At 36.8% G+C, this 19,036-nt stretch overlaps 1 protein-coding gene across 1 annotated transcript in view; it reads left to right on the forward strand.

The window, feature by feature from the left end:
• Positions 1 to 8,058: 8,058 nt before the first annotated feature.
• Positions 8,059 to 19,036, forward strand: part of CATSPERB (cation channel sperm associated auxiliary subunit beta) — a 129,292-nt gene continuing 118,314 nt past the window's right edge. The window contains exons 1-2 of the mRNA XM_065871639.1: positions 8,059 to 8,137; positions 18,287 to 18,375. Coding sequence (XP_065727711.1) covers positions 8,059 to 8,137; positions 18,287 to 18,375 — 168 coding nt within the window. The remainder of the gene's footprint in view (positions 8,138 to 18,286; positions 18,376 to 19,036) is intronic.

Consider the following 19,036-nt stretch of genomic DNA (forward strand, 5'->3'; position numbering starts at 1 on the left):
ATTTATATATATTTTAAGACTGGCCTAGCTCCCAAATTATGGTTTCTAAATACCATTTCCCAGTAAAAGGAATCAGAATTCCATACAGAAACGACTGATCCTATGTTTGGGACAGAAGTGTATAAAGTGAGCCTGGAATATTTTGTCCTAGAGGAAGGGAAGAAAGCAAGCAATCAAAGACTCAAGTAGAGCCATGTCAAAAGGACTCAGGAGCCAACTTTAAGAAGACCATACCTGCCAAAAATTGGACACTTTGAGCATCAGTACGGATAGTAACTGTAATGGATAGAAACACTGAAATATATTTAAACAGAAAGCTATGAGTTCATAATGATGCTTAAAAACAAATCTTATTGGTTGCTTCTATGAGGATGCTAGAAAATCAATTCTAGGGAACCAATGCTAGGGAATCAAAACTGGTAAGTGAGGGAAAAGAATGAAGCATTTATTTTGTCTTTCCTTAGGAAATATACCTCTGGGTAACCAGATAGTTGGTGAAGGAAATTTTATCTTTATAGAAGTATTCCAGTGAATGAATAAAGAATGAATGATAAAATATCACCATCTTGCAACCTCCAGTGAATTTAACAGATCTAGGCAATAAATGATTGCTGGTGTATCATGGAAAGAGAGAACCAGTCATTATGTACCTCCTGTTAGACGTATTCAACACCACCTATGAAGTGTCCCTGCAAAAAAATTAACCTGAATCTGATCAAGCATTTAAATCTACTTAGCAATTTACAGGACAAATGAGATAAACTTACAGTGTAAAAGATACCACGATGATGCAATCAGCAAAATCCAGAGGAAAACATTAAAACGAACTACTTCTTGAACTAATAAGTTGCAAGGAGAAAGAGAGAGAAAATGAGGGTAAAAAGGAGAGTTATCTGTGGATTTAACAACTTCAAAAATATATCAACCAATTGCAGAGATGAACCCTATTGGATCTTGATTCATACAAACTATAAAAAAATTTAAGAATGGTATACTGAAGAAATGAAAACAGTCACTGGGTAGATATCCAGGAATCATTATTATTTTAAGGCATGATATGGTATTGTGTTTTTTTGTTTTTTATTAATTTATTTATTTTTGGCTGCATTGGGCCTTCCTTACTGCATGCAGGCTTTCTCTAGTTGCATTGAGCGGGGGCTACTCTTCACTGCGGTGCGCGGCCTTTTCATTTGGATGGCCTCTCTTGTTGCAGAGCATGGGCTCTAGGAGCACCGGCTTCAGTAGTTGTAGCACACGGGCTCAGTAGTTATGGTTCACAGGCTCTAGAGTGCAGGCTCAGTAGTTGTGGCGCACAGGCTTAGTTGCTCCGCAGCATGTGGGATCTTCCCAGACCAGGGCTCGAACCCATGTCCCCTGCACTGGCAGGCAGATTCTTAACTACTGCACCATCAGGGAAGTCCAGTATTGTGGTTTTGTTTTATTTTAATAATGTCATTTTTGGACTTCCCTGGTGGTCCAGTGGTAAAGTATCCACCTTACAATGCTGGGGACAAGGTTTTGATCCCTGGTCAGGGAACTAAGATCCCACATGCTGTGGGGCAACTAAGCCCGTGTGCCACAACTACTGAGCTTGCTCACCTCAACTGGAGAGGCTCTGTGCCTCTAACTACAGAGCCTACACACTCTGGAACCCGCATGCCACAACTACAGAACCCACACGTCCTGGAGCCTGCGTGCCACAAGTAGAGAAGAGAAAATCAGCACACCACAACTAGAGAGAAGGCTGCATGCTGCAACGAAAGATCCCACACGTGTCAACAAAGATCCCATGTGCTGCAGCTAAGACCTGACACAGCCATAAATGAATGAATAAATAAATACATAATAAATTAAAAATGTCATTTTCTCTTAGAAGTATATACTGAAATATGTATAAATGTCTAGGATATCTTCAAGATTATCCTGAAGGAGGATGTTGAGTGGGTGTATGTATTGATGAAACAAGACTGAAGTTGGATGATGGATACAAAGAGGCTGATTGTACAGTCTTTCTTTTTCTTTTGTTTGGAATCTTTTTCTAATGTTGGAATATCCCATAATAATTTTTTTAAACTGGTAGTAATGTTAATCTGGGGTGATCAAAATGTCCTTGTTATTTTATTCTTTGAACCTTTTGAGTCTTTAAATTTTTTCTTTAACATCTTTATTGGAGTATAATTGCTTTACAATGTTGTGTTAGTTTCTGCTGTATAACAAAGTGAATCAGCTATATGTATACATATATCCCCATATCCCCTCCCTCTTGCATCTCCCTCCCACCTTCCCCATCCCACCCATCTTGGTGGTCACAAAAAGCATAAGAAAAGTATGTCTCTGGATGGCGGTAGACTTTGAAACTATAAGGCAACAGAAACAAAGGAAAATACTGATAAATTTGATTGCATCAGATTTGAATTACTATGTATCAAAGCCCATTGTAAACAAAATTAAGTGACTAATTGGGTTTAATATTCATTGTAAATATTGCAAGAAATTCTTTTACCATTTCACAAGCAAAACACTAAAATTCCAACAGAAAATGGTCAAGAATATGTCCAGATAATTTATAGAAGACAAAATGGCTAACAAGCATATCTTAAATATTAAATTGCACCAATATTTTAAAAAGTAAAACAATGAGATACTTTTTTGCCTATCAAACTATTACAATTTATATCTAATTCTCAACACATTTTTTTTTAACCGTATGTCCCACAGGCGTTTCTTTTTTTTTCTTTTAATTAATTAATTTATTTATTTTTGGCTGTGTTGGGTCTTCGTTGCTGCGCACAGGCTTTCTGTAGTTGCAGTGAGTGGGGGGCTACTCTTCATTGGGGTGTGCAGGCTTCTCATTGTGGTGGCTTCTCTTGTTGTGGAGCACAGGCTCTAGGGCACGTGGGCTTCAGTAGTCACAGCTCACGGGCTCAGTAGTTGTGGCTTGCGGGCTCTAGAGCGCAGGCTCAGTAGTTGTGGCACATGGGCTTAGTTGCTTTGAGGCATGTGGGATCTTCCCAGACCAGGGCTCGAACCCACGTCCCCCGCATTGGCAGGTGGATTCTTAACTGCTGCTCCACCAGGGAAGCCCCAAACACTGCATTTTCTGGAAAGCAATTTTCCAACATATGCCAAGAATCTTAAATATATTTATATCCTAAAGAAATATATTTAAATGCAGGGAAAGATTTTTGTTCAGGATTATTCAGTTATACTATTCATAACAGGAAAACACTGGAAACAACTGAATGACTTACGTTTAAATAAATTGTAGTTATTTTAGATATGTAATTGTGAAAAAAAATTTTTAAGTTGAATTACATGAAAAAATGGTCAGAATAACAATGACTGAAAGCTATATACTGAAGCTATATACAGAAGGATCCTATGTGAAACACATAAATGTGTAGGGAACAGATTGTAGAAATAGGTCAAAATGTTAATAGTGCTTATATCTGATTGTTGGTTTATGGGTAATTAATTTCTCTGTACCTGTTTGTATTTTTCAAGTTTTGCACAATGAACACTTTTATAGTCAGAGAAAAATTGCAGAAAAAGTCAAAGTCATCCTTCCAATGAGCCCCTTTCCTTGTCCCCAAATTTCCTAACTAGATGCCCCGTGCCTGTCTTGTTTTCCAGGGAGAAGAACATTTTCATTCTACTGTTACAGATAAAAGCTCTGCTATGGGAGCTTTCCTTCAACTCAAAGTGTAATTCAACAGTAACTGACTGAAAGCAGATCCTTACCCTTAATAGGGGAGGAACTGAGTCTTTATTGGGAGAGATATTTTGTTGTTTTGCACATTGTTGCAGGTTGAGGAGTAACTTTTTTCTTTCAGTTAAAGTCACCAGAAAATGTGAGAGAAAGTTTTTCTTACATGGGCTCTTTAGGAATAGGTAACCCAGATACCAGCTATCTTTCATGATATGGGTATAAGCAGATTTTACATGGCCATTTGAAGGGACTTATGAAGGAAAACATGAATGTAAAGCAGGTTTTATTATCATCATTTAAAAAATTATTTGTTAGCTTCTGTGACCTTGATGACTAGTTAGGGTGCTAAGTAAGAAAGGTTCAGTCTCAGCCCACTGGTCAAAGGCAGGCTGAGTGGGTATAATCAACCCCACCAAGGACATTTACACAAGAATGAACCTGAAGAGCAGATTGGCATATCATTTGGTCTTACTGATTCCCATGCACAAGTAGCTCATTCCTATCTTTTTGCTTTGTGTATTTAATTTTCTTGCTTACCCTATCAATAAGGTCTTTATTCTTTTAAGTCCTACTCTTCCTTCGGGACACTGATGTGAACACAGAAAATGATCTTTGGTGCTCTTTGAAGAGGCAGTTAATTGGAAATTCCAACTGCCTGTCCTTTAGATTTTTCTAAGCATGCTTCTGTACTTGGTAGCAGCTGATTGGCTGTTACCAAAGTTAAGTGGACTACTAAACCAGTAAACTGAAAACTCAGCTCCCAGTTTTGGGTCTTCTTTCTCAGCCTGTATGGAAGAAAGCTTGGGAAAATATAAAAAAGAAAACTGCAACTGGCTGGGCACCCCACTAAGAAGGAATTACAGTAAGAAATAAGGGCCCTACTATAGTATGAATTTACAGTATAATCACTCGTCCATGATAATAGAGTAACTACAAATGAACCGGTAGGTTCCTCCTTTGGGACAATTCCCAATATTTATTTGATGCCAGAGAATAGAAAATACCCAGATATATGACCTATATCTGACCGTTACATGAAACTCATAAGCATTAAATGGGAATAATAAGTGGGGATAATTTGACTGTTAAGGATGTGTAGGAGAGTGTGATGAAGATAAAAAAGTTGCTTCAATGTATAAAGATATGGATTCAGAGCTAATATTTATCAAGTGCTTAGTTTGTGTAAAGTAGCTAGCTGTTAGATGTTTTAGTATATTATTCATTTAATTCTCACAACAACCCTGTGAAGTGTTATCCCTATTTTAGTGAATAGAAAGTAAACTTGAAGAAGTTAAGTAACTTTACAAAGATCAAACATCTAAGTGTACAGAGCTGATCTTAGGCCAAAGTCTGTGCCTTTTCTCTAACCATGAGATAATTGTTGAAAGAAGGTAGTACCAAATTGAGAAAGTCGTAATATTGAAGAAGGAGAAGAATGAGACTAATGTATGTATGAAGCAGAATTAGGGTGAACAAATTTAGCAGTTTTGGTGAGTGGTCAAATCTACTCAAGAATGTAGTGTGGAATAAGTTTTGAAATTTTCATTTTGTGGCATCTTTTTACACTGACTAGATCAATTCAATCAGGAGACCTTGGTTCTAAGCCCAACTCTGTAACTAGCTAGTAACGGACTTTGGACATGTTACTTAATGTCTCATATGTCAACTCTAAAGTAAAGTACATTTCATCTCTAAATTTAAAAAAATTATATATATAATTATATATATAAGCTATAAATATGAATTTATATATATGGGCTGAATTATTAGAGTAAGGGAATGTGCAGCTAGCACAAAGTCATGCAGTGTTCAAAGATCACTCCTTGGCTGTCTTGCCCATAAATATGCTCTCTCGGGTTTCCTTTCCTTAATGAAAGCATTTAAAAGCCTTTCAAATTAAGTTTTTAGTTTTTGACTCAAAGACAGGTACAGTCAAATCCACTTAAATGAAATTAGAGATCTTCTTATATTTACTTGAGAGAACTGAATTGGAACAACTTTGAAGATAACTTATTAAGAGGTCATCCAAACTGGGGTCCTGGAATATAATACATTTCAGACAGTATTTCAGGGATGAGGAAAGCTTATGGGTTCTACTAATGGTGTTATGTCATTTAATTTGAATGTTTAGCAAAATAATACAAGATTTTCCTGGTAAGGGCACTATTTTCAAAGTTTGTCTCTGGTAACTTCTCCATTTAATGTTAAATTCATTCTTATACCAAAAATAATACTGAGCCTAGCACCGTGCAGATGTAATTTTGATGGACCATTTATTTCCTCTTACCTTGTGAAAACAAGTTGTTTTCTTAGATGACTAAAAAATGCACTTAAAAAACAATTCTCCCCTAACCATGTGATAAGGGTGAGGAATTCAAAATCCAACAAATGTTGAGCTTTCTACTGTCAGTTAAGTGTATTGAATCAAGAAAATCAATTTTGAGGGAAGAAAAACATCAGTTAAATTTAATTTACTCAGCAGTTGTCAGGAACCCCAAAGGATCTGGAATTTACTCTTCCTATAGCTGGCAAGTCAGTCTGTTACTGTTTCTTGGGTGCTGGCAAAAGATACAGACTCCTGGGTCAGAGATGTAGGACTTTATCATTCACAGCAAAAGCAGTAGTCACTGTCAACATGATGTTCACTCCAGTTCCCCATGTCTCCTTCCTCCCTCCCTCCTCCCACCCTAGTCCCATGGAGTCTCATGCTGTATTAGTTTACTAGGGCTAACAAGGTACCACACACTGAGTGATTTAAGCAACAGAAATTTATTGTCTCACAGCTCTGGAGTTTAGAAATCTGAGATTATCCCGACCCTGGATTTGGGTCAGTTTCCCTGATGTGCGGCAAATCCAGTCTGACACCGGGTTGTGGTGAAGGAAAGTACGTATATTGCAGGGTGCCAATAAAGAAGAATGTGCAGCTAGTACTCAAAGGACCTGAACTCCCTGATGGCTTTCAGGGAAGGGTTTTTAAAGGCACCGTTAGGGATGTGGGTTGCAGGGGTGCCTGATCAGTTCGTGGACATTCTTCTGATTGATTGGCAGTGAGGTAACAGGGCGATGTTTCCAGAGTCAACATCATCAACTTTCTGATCCCAACTGGTCTGGGGTCTATGTGCTTATGGTCAGCTGTTTCCATCTGGTGGGAGTCTAGTTTCTGTAAAAACAACTTAGGAATGTGCTTCAGACATTGTTATCTATGTCCTTCATGGACGAACTAAAGGTCCTGTGACTCTGCTATATGGATGATCCTTTGTTTAAATTGTTACCAGTTTACTTTCCTGGCCCAACGGTTATTCTTTATTATTATATGTTCACATTTTCCTAATCATTAACTCTTTAGCCAGCCCTTTGAGACTCGGGAGAAACCTGAAGATGTCAGGAGAAACCTCTTATACTTCAAGAGATGCGGGGCACAGAGAGTCCCGAACGAAGTGAGAGGGTACCAAAGGGTCCTGCTCAGTTTCAACATCAAGATGTTAGCAGAGCTAGTTCCCTCTGAGAGCCACGAGGGAAGGATCTGTTCCAGGCCTCTCACCTTGGCTTGTAAACGGCTCCCTGTGTCTTCATATCATCTTCTACCTGTACAAGAGTGTGTCCAAATTTCACCTTCTTATAAAGACACCAGTTATACTGGATTAGGGCCTACCCTAATGATTTCATTTTAACTTAATTACTTCTGTAAAGACCCTATCTCCAAATATGACCACATTCTGATATACTGGGGTTTAGGACTTCAGCATATGAATATGGGAGGGGGGAACAATTCAGCCCATGACGGATGCTTGCTAACACACATAGTGGTGTGCATTACAGGAGAAGAACATGGAGTTGGGAGATTCACCATGGAAACAAGCCTGTGCTTGTCCAGAGGATGTTACCTCATGCCGCAAGGCTGCTTGCTGCAAACACAACTCTGAGAAAAGGGCCTTGCATTCCTGGCACACAGCAAGGATGTGCAGGGGTGCTTAGGACTCACATGGATTGTCTCTCCCAAGAGCAATGCTGTCACAGTCTCAGATCAAGGTACAACTGTACCATCCTGAGTACCAAGTCAGGTTGTGTTTTACACAGATGTAGAATTGATCATGCCTTTCTAACAGTTGCAGAAAACCCTGAGATACAGCTCTTTAGTTTGCAATAATTATATTTATAAATATCTTTAATACCAGTTAAGGAGTAAGTGTAGAGCTTAGTCAATTGTTGTCTGCTTTTGTCACAAAGTGAGAAATATTTTTAATTCAAAGAAGAGATGATTTCTTTACTATGCCATTGTTTATAGCAAAAGGAACTAAAAAGTATCTTCAGAGTAATTGAATGGAAATAATTCTTTTTTCTTCCAACAGATGGAATTGCCACTTTTATATGTTACGATTTTACTTTTGAACATTTTTGATTTTTCATCAGGAATAACATATAATAAAGGTAAGTTTCAGACTCTTTTTACTCTCTAAAATAGAGAATATCTTCTCAAGACTTCCCCTTTATACCCCTTCCTCACTAACAGTTAAAATATTTTTCTTTTAGTACTTCTTCTTCACCTTATCTTCCAGTTTTCCCCAGGTATTATCTATTGTACTCTGGTCCAGAGGTTTCTAAGAATATCATTGTGTACATCGGGACTTTTCTTTTGTTATAGTATTTCATTACTTATAAGTCATAGAATATTTAAATTTTAAGGAACATTTTATATTTGCGAAACTTGAATTATTTGGATAGATCTTTTTGATTTTTCCTCCATGAATGGTTGCATGTATGATGAATTGTAAACTGAATTATAGGCTAATAGACTGAGAATTTTCTGAAATTAATACATGGATTAAATTGCCCAATAGGACTTTCATGGTGTAAAACTTTGCAAAAGGAATAAGACAAATCCACCTCCATTTGTACAGATTGTATAGATTCTGTAGTATCCTGAACTGGATCTACCAGAACATAGTCGATGGTCAAAAAATTGTTGACTGAGTGGTTGGAGAGACTCAGGCTCTCTTCTATACATGGGTGTGTTGCAGAATTGGGTGAGTTCTGAGATGAACCAGTTCTAGTTCCTATATTCCACTAGAGAATATATTACACAAGTATGGACATAACCAAAGATTGGATAGTCACTGGCAAACTTATGAGATTTCAGAGAAGGGAGAATGTACTTCCAACTGAGGCAGGGGATGGAGTGAGTCAGAGAAAACACTGTATGAAAGATATCAATCCATATTTGTCCCCCAAATGTCTGTACATGCATGGGGAAGAGCATCCTACAAAGACAACATCAGGTAAGTGATGAATAAAGTCGTAGAGGTAGGCAACCACAGAACATGATGGGAGCAGTAAATAGTTCATTCTGACTTGAATGAAGGAATAGAAGAAGTAAAATATTTTGGAAAGATAGGAAACTGGCTTATATTATAGAGGTACTTGAATGCCAAGCTAAGGAATTTGGGCTTTAGTCTATATTCATTGGAAAGTCATTTAAGATGACTGAGTAGGGGAGTAACATCTCAAAGCTACAGTTTAGGAAGATTAATATGGCAGCATTATGCAAAGTAGATTGGTGAAGGGAAAGCTGGGAGACAGAGAGAACAGACAGAAGACCATGACAGTAGTTTACACCATATCTTCAGTCATGAAGTCAGTTTTTTGGTCATGCATTGCATCAGTTGAAAAAAAAAAAGTGTAAGCTTGGCTCTCCAATATTTTCTATTTATTTTTAAATTATGTACTTGTACTACTGTACTAATATATTGTGTACCTTGTAAACCTACACAAAAACCAGAAATTAAAAGGGGATGAAAAAGGATGAAATAATCTTTTAAAATTATTATAAACTATACTGATCAACATCATAAAATTCTTTGAAATTTTAAGATTTTTGGTGAGAAAATGTGATATAAATATTTTTTTTAAATCTTGGAGTCAAAGTTTATAGAGATTTGAATATCTGGCTCTAATTCAATTTATTTTGGTATTTGACTTTAATTAGCTATTATATTAAAAATATATCTCGCAAATTTTTGTATATATAAATGGGATAAATACATGTTGGCTTAATGAATAAATCATGATACTCATTTTTCAATCCCATCTATCAACTTTGTAAAGCTTTTTATTGGAAAAATTTTAGTAAGCTTCCAGCTTTCTGTATGTCAATCAACTTTTTTCCATTTTAAGCAAATAGTTCCAAACTTCATTGAAATTCATTTGAAATATTTAAATCAAGTAAAAAAATTTCCATTTTCAAGTTTCTAAAGTATTGCAGATATGACAGTTATTATAGATGATATATTTATGAGATTTCCAGTAACAAAATCACATACTAATGTGAACATTTCCAGCTGCCTATATTCAAAATGCTCTCTCCACAGCATGCATTTTTAAGGTATTTAATTTAATGTTCATTGTTCAAATGAACCTTCAGTTTGGATGGACAGACTGAGTCCTGATTTACTTTTTGAAACTATGTGTCAGCATATTCCTGACAGCCATTTGTCATTTCAAAAAGATAAATGGAAATCAAAAAAGCTGGAGTAGAAATTCTCATATCAGAAAAAATAGACTTTAAAATAAAGACTATTACAAGAGACAAAGAAGGACACTAAATAATGATCAAGAGACCAATCCAAGAAGAAGATATAACAATTGTAAATATTTATGCACCCAGCATAGGAGCACCTCAATACATAAGGCAAATGTTAACAGGCATAAAAGGGGAAATTGACAGTAACACAATCATAGTAGGGGACTTTAACACCCCACTTTCACCAATGGGCAGATCAACCAAAATGAAAATAAATAAGGAAACACAAACTTTAAATGATACATTAAACAAGATGGACTTAATTGATATTTATAGGACAATCTATCCAAAAACAACAGAATACACTTTCTTCTGAAGTGCTCATGGAACATTCTCCAGGATAGATCATATCTTGAGTCACAAATCAAGCCTTGGTAAATTTAAGAAAAATGAAATCGTATCAAGTATCTTTCCCGACCACAATGCTATGAGACTAGATATCAAATACAGGAAAACATCTGTAAAAAGTACAGACACATGGAGGCTAAACAATATGCTACTAAATAATCAAGAGATCACTGAAGAAATCAAAAGATACCTAGAAACAAATGACAATGAAAACATGACGGCCCAAAACCTATGAGATGCAGCAAAAGCAGTTCTAAGAGGGAAGTTTAGAGCAATACAATCCTACCTCAAGAAACAAGAAACATCTAAAATAAACAAACTAACCTTATACCTAAAGCAATTAGAGAAAGAAGAACAAAAAAACCCCAAAGTTAGTAGAAGGAAAGAAGTCATAAAGATCAGATAAGAAATAAATGAAAAAGAAATGAAGGAAATGATAGCAAAGATCAATAAAACTAAAAGCTGGTTCTTTGAGAAGATAAACAAAATTGATAAACCATTAGCCAGACTCATCAAGAAAAAAAGGGAGAAGACTCAAATCAACAGAATTAGAAATGAAAAAGGAGAAGTAACAACTGACACTGCAGAAATACAAAGATTCATGAGAGATTACAAGCAACTATTTGCTAATAAAATGGACAACCTAGAAGAAATGGACAAATTCTCAGAAAATCACAACCTTCTGAGAATGAACCAGGAAGAAATAGAAAATATGAACAGACCAATCACAAGCATCAAAATTGAAACTGTGATTAAAACTCTTCCAACAAACAAAAACCCAGGACAAGATGGATTCACAGGTGAATTCTCTCAAACATTTAGAGAAGAGCTAACACCATTACTTCTCAAACTCTTCCAAAATATAGCAGAGGGAGGGACACTTCCAAATTCATTCTACAAGACCACCATCACCCTGATACCAAAACCAGACAGAGATGTTACAAAAAAAGAAAACTATAGGCCAATATCACAGATGAACATAGATGCAAAACTCCTCAACAAAATACTAGCAAACAGAATCCAGCAGCACATTAAAAGAATCATACACCATGATCAAGTGGGGTTTATCCCAGGAATGCAAGGATTCTTCGATATATGCAAATCAATCAATGTGATGCACCATATCAACAAATTGAAGGATCAAAACCGTATGATCATCTCAATAGATGCAGAAAAATCTTTTGACAGAGTTCAACACCCATTTATGATAAAAAATCTCCAGAAAGTAGGAATAGAGGGAACTTACCTCAATATAGTCAAGGCCATAAATGACAAACACACAGCCAACATCGTTCTCAATGGTGAAAAACTGAAACCATTTCCTCTAAGATCAGGCACAAGACAAGATTGCCCACTCTGACCACTATTATTCAACATAGTTTTGGAAGTTTTAGCCACAGCAATCAGAGAAGAAAAAGAAATAGAAGGAATCCAAATCAGAAAAGAAGAAGTAAAACTGTCACTGTTTGCAGATGACATGATACGATACATAGAGAATCCTAAAGGTGCCACTAGAAAACTACTAGAGCTAATCAATGAATTGGGTAAAGTAGCAGGATACAAAATGAATGCACAGAAATCTCTTGCATTCCTATACACTAATAATGAAAAATCTGAAAGAGAAATTAAGGAAACACTCCCATTTACCATTGCAACAAAAAGAATAAAATACCTAGGAATAAATCTACCTAGGGAGACAAAAGACCTGTATGCAGAAAACTATAAGACACTGATGAAAGAAATTAAAGATGATACAAACAGATGGAGAGATATGCCATGTTCTTGGATTGGAAGAATCAACATTGTGGAAATGACTCTACTACCTAAAGCAATCTACAGAATCAGTTGAATCCCTATCAAACTACCAATGGCATTTTTCACAGAACTAGAACAAAAAGTTTCACAATTTGTATGGAAACACCAAAGACCCCAAATAGCCAAAGCAATTTTGAGAAAGAAAGATGGAGTTGGAGGATTCAGGCTCCCTGACTTCAGACTATACTACAAAGCTACAGTAATCAAGATAGTATGGGTCTGGCACAAAAACAGAAATATAGATCAATGGAACAGGATAGAAAGCCCAGAGATACACCCACGCACCTATGGTCACCTTATTTTTGATAAAGGAGGGAAGAATATACAATAGAGAAAAGACAGCCTCTTCAATAAGTGGTGCTGGGAAAACTGGACAGCTACATGTAAAAGAATGAAGTTAGAACACTCCCTAACACCATGCACAAAAATAAACTCAAAGTGGATTAAAGACCTAAATGTAAGGCCAGACACTATAAAACTCTTCAAGGAAAACATAGGCAGAACACTCTGTGACATAAATCACAGCAAGATCCTTTTTGACCCACCTCCTAGAGAAATGGAAATAAAAACAAAAATAAACAAATGGGACCTAATGAAACTTAAAATCTTTTGCACAGCAAAGGAAACCATAAACAAGACAAAAAGACAACCCTCAGAATGGGAGAAAGTATTTGCAAATGAAGCAACTGACAAAGGATTAATCTCCAAAATATACAAGCAGCTCATGCAGCTCAATATCCAGAAAACAAACAACCCAATCCAAAAATGGGCAGAAGATCTAAATCAACATTTTTCCAAAGAAGATATGCAGATTGCCAACAAACACATGAAAGGATGCTCAACATCACTAATCATTAGACAAATACAAATCAAAACTACAATGAGGTATCCCCTCACATCGGTCAGAATGGCCATCACCAAAAAATCTACAAACACTAAATGCTGGAGAGGGTATGGAGAAAAGGGAACCCTCTTGCACTGTTGGTGGGAATGTAAATTCATACAGCCACTATGGAGAAAAGTATGGAGGTTCCTTAAAAAACTGAAAATAGAACTACCACATGACCCAGCAATCCCACTACTGGGCATATACCCTAAGAAAACCTTAATTCAAAAAGAGTCATGTACCACAATGTTCACTGCAGCTCTATTTACAATAGCCAGGACATGTAAGCAACCTAAGTGTTCATCGACAGATGAATGGATAAAGAAGATGTGGCACATATATACAATGGAATATTACTGTCAATGGAATATAGTCTGTCATACAGAGGAGTGAAGGAAGTCAGAAAGAGAAACACAGATACCATATGCTAACACATATATATGGAATCTAAAAAAAACAAAAAGGTTCTGAAGAACCTAGGGGCAGGACAGGAGTAAAGACGCAGACGTAGAGAATGGACTTGAGGACATGGGGAGGGGGAAGGGTAAGCTGAGAAGAAGTGAGAGAGTGACACTGACATATATACACTACCAAATGTAAAATAGGTAGCTAGTGGGAAGCAGCTACATAGCACAGGGAGATCAGCTTGTTGCTTTGTGACCAACTAGAGGGGTGGGATAGGGAGGGTAGGAGGGAGATGAAAGAGGGAGGGGATACAGGAATATATGTATAGGTATAGCTGATTCACTTTGTTATACAGCAACAACTAACGCAACAATGTAAGGCAATTATACTCCAATAAAGGTGTTAAAAAAAAAATGGGTCAGAAAATTTAAAGCACTTTTTAAAAAGTAATATTAAAATATCCCTTACTCATCTTTATACAGTTTTTTAAGAAGTACTTTGCCACTGTATACCACCAAAACCCATGTTTGTGACAAAAGATGTTTGTAGTCACCCTTCATCTAGCCTTACCTCTGATGTCCTTCAGTACTTTTGCAGCATCTGACTTCAACTTCATTGAGATAAAGAAAAACAGAGCTGGACAATATTTAAAAAGCTGTAAAACTACAATTTATTCAGGGACAATTGCAATTGAGGAAAAAAGATCTCAGTATAGAGCTAGTCTCAATTCCAAATACAACATAGGCAAGTGGGAATTTATAGCCAAGGAGCAGGTTCATTGTAGGGGAAATTGTGTCTTTGGATGGAAAATTACTAAGAGGAGACATCAAGAGTAGGGAGGATTCTTGCTCAGCTAACCAAACAGTATTCTTGCTGAGGGCAGGCCAGCATGACCATTTGGGTGGATGGTAGGGGATGAGGAATTTGAGTAGATATTGAGAGTGGTTAGATATCAAGGATGGGGGGGGGGCCTTCCCTTGGTGGTGCAGTGGCTAAGAATCTGTTTGCCAATGCAGTGTACACGGGTTTGAGCCCTGGTCTGGGAAGATCCCACATGCTGCGGAGCAGCTAAGCCTGTGCGCCACAACTACTGAGCCTGTGCTCTAGAGCCTGTGCGCCACAAATCCCTGCAACAAGAGAAGCCACCACAATAAGAAGCTTGCACACGGCAACAAGGAGTAGCCCCTGCTCACTGCAACTAGAGAAAGCCCGTGTGCAGCAACAAAAGACCCAATGCAGCCACAATTAATTAATTAATTTAAAAAAAAGGTTGGGGAGGGGGGTTTCTCTCTAAGATAACTTAGCAGGATTCTTGTGAAAATAGCTATGCTGGTCTAGCAAGGGATAGGGCCTATCCTCTTCATCAAATCAAGTCCTGCCTTTTTCCAAGAAGGAGTCTGAATTTATGCCCCAGATTAGAGGAATACATATGACATTGATGAGTGGTCCCATCACAGCCTCTTTCCTCACACTCAAGATAAGGAGAAGGGATAGAGGATTCTGGGAAGATGGCAGAGTGAGAAGCACAAGAAATCTGCCTCCCCAACTGGACAATAACTGCACTGGCTGAATCTGTCTGATATAACTTTTTTGGAACTCTGGAGTCTGCTGAAGGCTTACAACTTCTAGGGGAAGTCTTGGACAGTAAGTTGCAGTTAATTTCAGTCATTGTCAACTCTTATCACAGTAGAAACTACCCATGCCCCACCCTCAGCCTCATGGCATGCAGCTGTGCACATGTTCCTGGAGCAGTCACACACAGCTTGCAGAAGCTAGGGTGGGCAAAAAGGACCCTGTCTTCCAAATATTGAGGATCTGTACTCTGATTGCTGCTTCTGATCACAGAGGTGCAAAGAGGCAGGCAGCCATTGTTGTTGTACCTCCCCTGTTGCAAACTCCTCTCCCTCAGCTGAACAGATTTTCAAGGAACTTAAAGGGCCAGTGCCCTTTTTACCCCCTTTTTTATTTTTCATGTTTTTCCTCTTTGGGAGCCATACATTAAAGACTATCAAAAAAAACACAAACAAAAAAACCTGCATTTAAGGGGATAAATTACAAAGTGACAACACATGCCCAGGGAAAAATGACACAGGCTCATAAAAGACCTAAGAAGACCTTAAATTTACACCTGAGGTTGATCCTTGATACAGAGACAGCCTACAACAATTTTTTAGAAACCTGAAAGACAAAAACAGTAACCAAAAAAAGCAAATCCTGGGGAATGAGGAGAATCTAATTTCCAGAATTACCACACTATTAGATTCAACTGTCCAGTTTTCAACAGAAAATTATAAGACATACAAAGAAACAGGAAAATATGGCCCATTAAAGGAAAAAAATAAGTCACCAGAAATTATCCTGAAGAAAGATTGGATGGCAGATCTACTAGACAAAGACTTTAAAACAACCATGTTAAAGTTGCTTCCAAAACCAAAGAAGATGTGGAGAAGGTCAAGAAAACAATGTATGAGCAAAATGGAAGTATCAATAGAGAAATAGAAAACCTGAAACAAAACCAAGAAGAAATGCAGGGGCTGAAAAGTACAATAACTGAAATGAAAAACTCACTAGAGGGATTCAAAGGCAGGTTTAAGCAGGCAGAAGAAAAAAATCAGCAACTTGAAGATAAGACAATTGTAATTATCAAGTCTCAGGAACAGAAAGAAAAAAGGTTGAAGAAAAGTGTAGCGTGTAAGAGACCTCTGGGAAACCATCAAGTGGACCAACACACATTGTGGGAGTAACAGCAGAAGAGAGAAAGAAAGGAGCAGAGAGACTATTTGAAGAAATAATGGCTAAAAACTTCCTAAATTTGATGAAAGGCATAAATATGTATAATATATATATATATCCAGGAAGCTAAGCAAACTCCAAGTCAGATGAACTGACAGAGACCTACACCAAGACACATTATAATCAAACTTTCAAAAGCCAAAGAAAATGAGAGAATCTTGAAAGCAGCAAGAGAGAAGTGAATAACCACACACAAAGAATCCTCAATTAGATAAGGATAAGCAGATTTCTTATCAGAAACTTTGGAGTCCAGAAGGCAGTGGACTGATATATTCAAATTGCTAAAAGAAAAACCAGTCAGCCAAGAATCCTATATCTGGGAAAACTGTCCTCAAGAGTGAGGAAGAAATTAAGGCATTCCCAGGTAAACAAAAGCTGAGGGAGCTTGTTACCACTAGATTTGCCATGTAAAAAATGCTCAAGGGAGTCCTGTAAGGGGAAATGAAAGGACACTAGACAGTCACTTAAAGCCGTAGGGAGAAATAAAGGTAAATATATGGGTAATTATATTGTAACAATGGATTGTAACTCCACTTTTTATTTTCTACATGATTTAAGAGACTAATACATTCTAAAGAAAAAAATTGTTAGTACAAAAGTTACTCTCATTGTTTGTAACTCCAAATCTTGTTTTCTACATAACTTAAGAGACTAATGCATTCAAAAGAATTATTAGTTCATGTTTTGGGGGCACACAATATTTAAAGGTATAATTTTATGATATCAACAACTGAAAGGAGTGGGGATGGAGCTTTAAAGGAGCAGAGTTTTTCTGTTATTGGAGTTAAGCTGCTATAAATTCAAATTAGGGTAGTATACCATTAGGATGTTAAATGTAATCCCCATGGTAATCACAAAGGAAATAGCTATAAAATATACATGAAAAGAATTTACATGTTTCACTACAAAAAGAAAATCAACTAAATACAAAAGAAGGCAGGAATGAAGGACAAAAAAGTTATAAGGTATATAGAAAACTAATAGCAAAATGATAGAAGTAAGTCTCTCCTTATCAGTAATCACTTTAACTACAAATGGATTAAATTTCCCAATCAAAACTGGGAGATTGGCAGAATGGGTAAAAACACATGATCAAAAACAAAAACAAAAACAAATAATCACACATGATCCAACTCTATGCTGTCTATGAGAGACTCTTTTATTTTATTTTATTTTATTTGGCCATGCCACAGCATGCTGGATCTTAGTTCCCTGACCAGGGAGCGAACCCATGCCCCCTGCAGTGGAAGCACAGAATCCTAACCACTGGACTGCCAGGGAATTCCCAGAGAGACTCACTTTAGAACAAGATAAGAAGGAGGGATCTTCCTCCCAACACTCCCACCCTTTGGGGAGAGGAGTCATATCAGTAGCTCTCTAACAAAACATAAATTCACTCCAACCTCCAACTTCTGTCCCTTTTATATGTTCACCAAGGTTGAGGAGTTTAAGAGTGAAGAACTGGTTTTTGGCCACCTCTGAAAATCTGTATCATAGCCTAGCACGTGTTATATTTTATTTTAGTGCTCAGTCAAACCTTTCTTTTTAGTGTCCTGATATTGTATCTTTAAAATGAAAAAATAAAGTGGAAGATTTAAACTTTCTCTAGAGTGATGTGAATTTAAAATATACAATTATAATTCTTATACTTTAAAAAATATTTTCTGTTTAAAAAATATGGTTCTTTTAATGGAAATTCTTCATTAGTGACCTAAAAAAAAAATATATATATATATATGTTTGTGTTATTTAGGTGATACGGAGAAACGCTTTGCTTGTGCTAGCGAAGGGTTCCCCCAAAAGAATGAAATAATCAAGTTGTATCTTTCCTCTGCTGACTTGGTAAGGTCCACTAATAGCATGTGCTACACCCCCTCATATTCCTTTTAAGTGCGTAGGTGAAACCAGTAGCAGTGTACTCTCTTCAAATACCTTCTACTATTTTCAGACTTGGGGAGGTGAAATTTGATATAAGTAATCCTTTCTATCCTTTCTATTTCATTCCACTTGGATCAAGTAAAATATTTCATTTAGCCATTGAACACCCTGGGTGGTTTGCGTTTTTTTTTTTTTTTTTTTTTTTTTTTTAAGATGGCTCCATCCCTTTTTAAAAAAGACTGGCTGTAATGATCTTCATTTTTTATGGTTCTGATCTGTCCATCTGAAGTTTGACAGATGTAGCCTGTTAGGGAAAGAACGTTACCTCATATGACCTTGGGAAAGAATCTTTCCCTTTTATAACAAGTACCACATTGCAGGTGTCATTTTGGGTAGGGGATTATTTGACTCCTTTGATTCAAATAATGGCAAAATTTTTAAAAACACAACAAAATAAGATGTACTGTTAAGATAGTCATGCAGCAAATGCTAACAAAAACATAAATTAATAAAAATTTCACAGATTGTCTAAAAGTCTATGATAAATATAACAAAACGAAGAAAAACACCCCATGAGGACAAATACATTTTCCTAAAGTCTGTTTTGACTTAGTTCCCGGTTCCT

Source organism: Phocoena phocoena, chromosome 2 (genome assembly GCF_963924675.1).
Source record: "Phocoena phocoena chromosome 2, mPhoPho1.1, whole genome shotgun sequence".
Taxonomy (NCBI): Eukaryota; Metazoa; Chordata; class Mammalia; order Artiodactyla; family Phocoenidae; genus Phocoena; species Phocoena phocoena.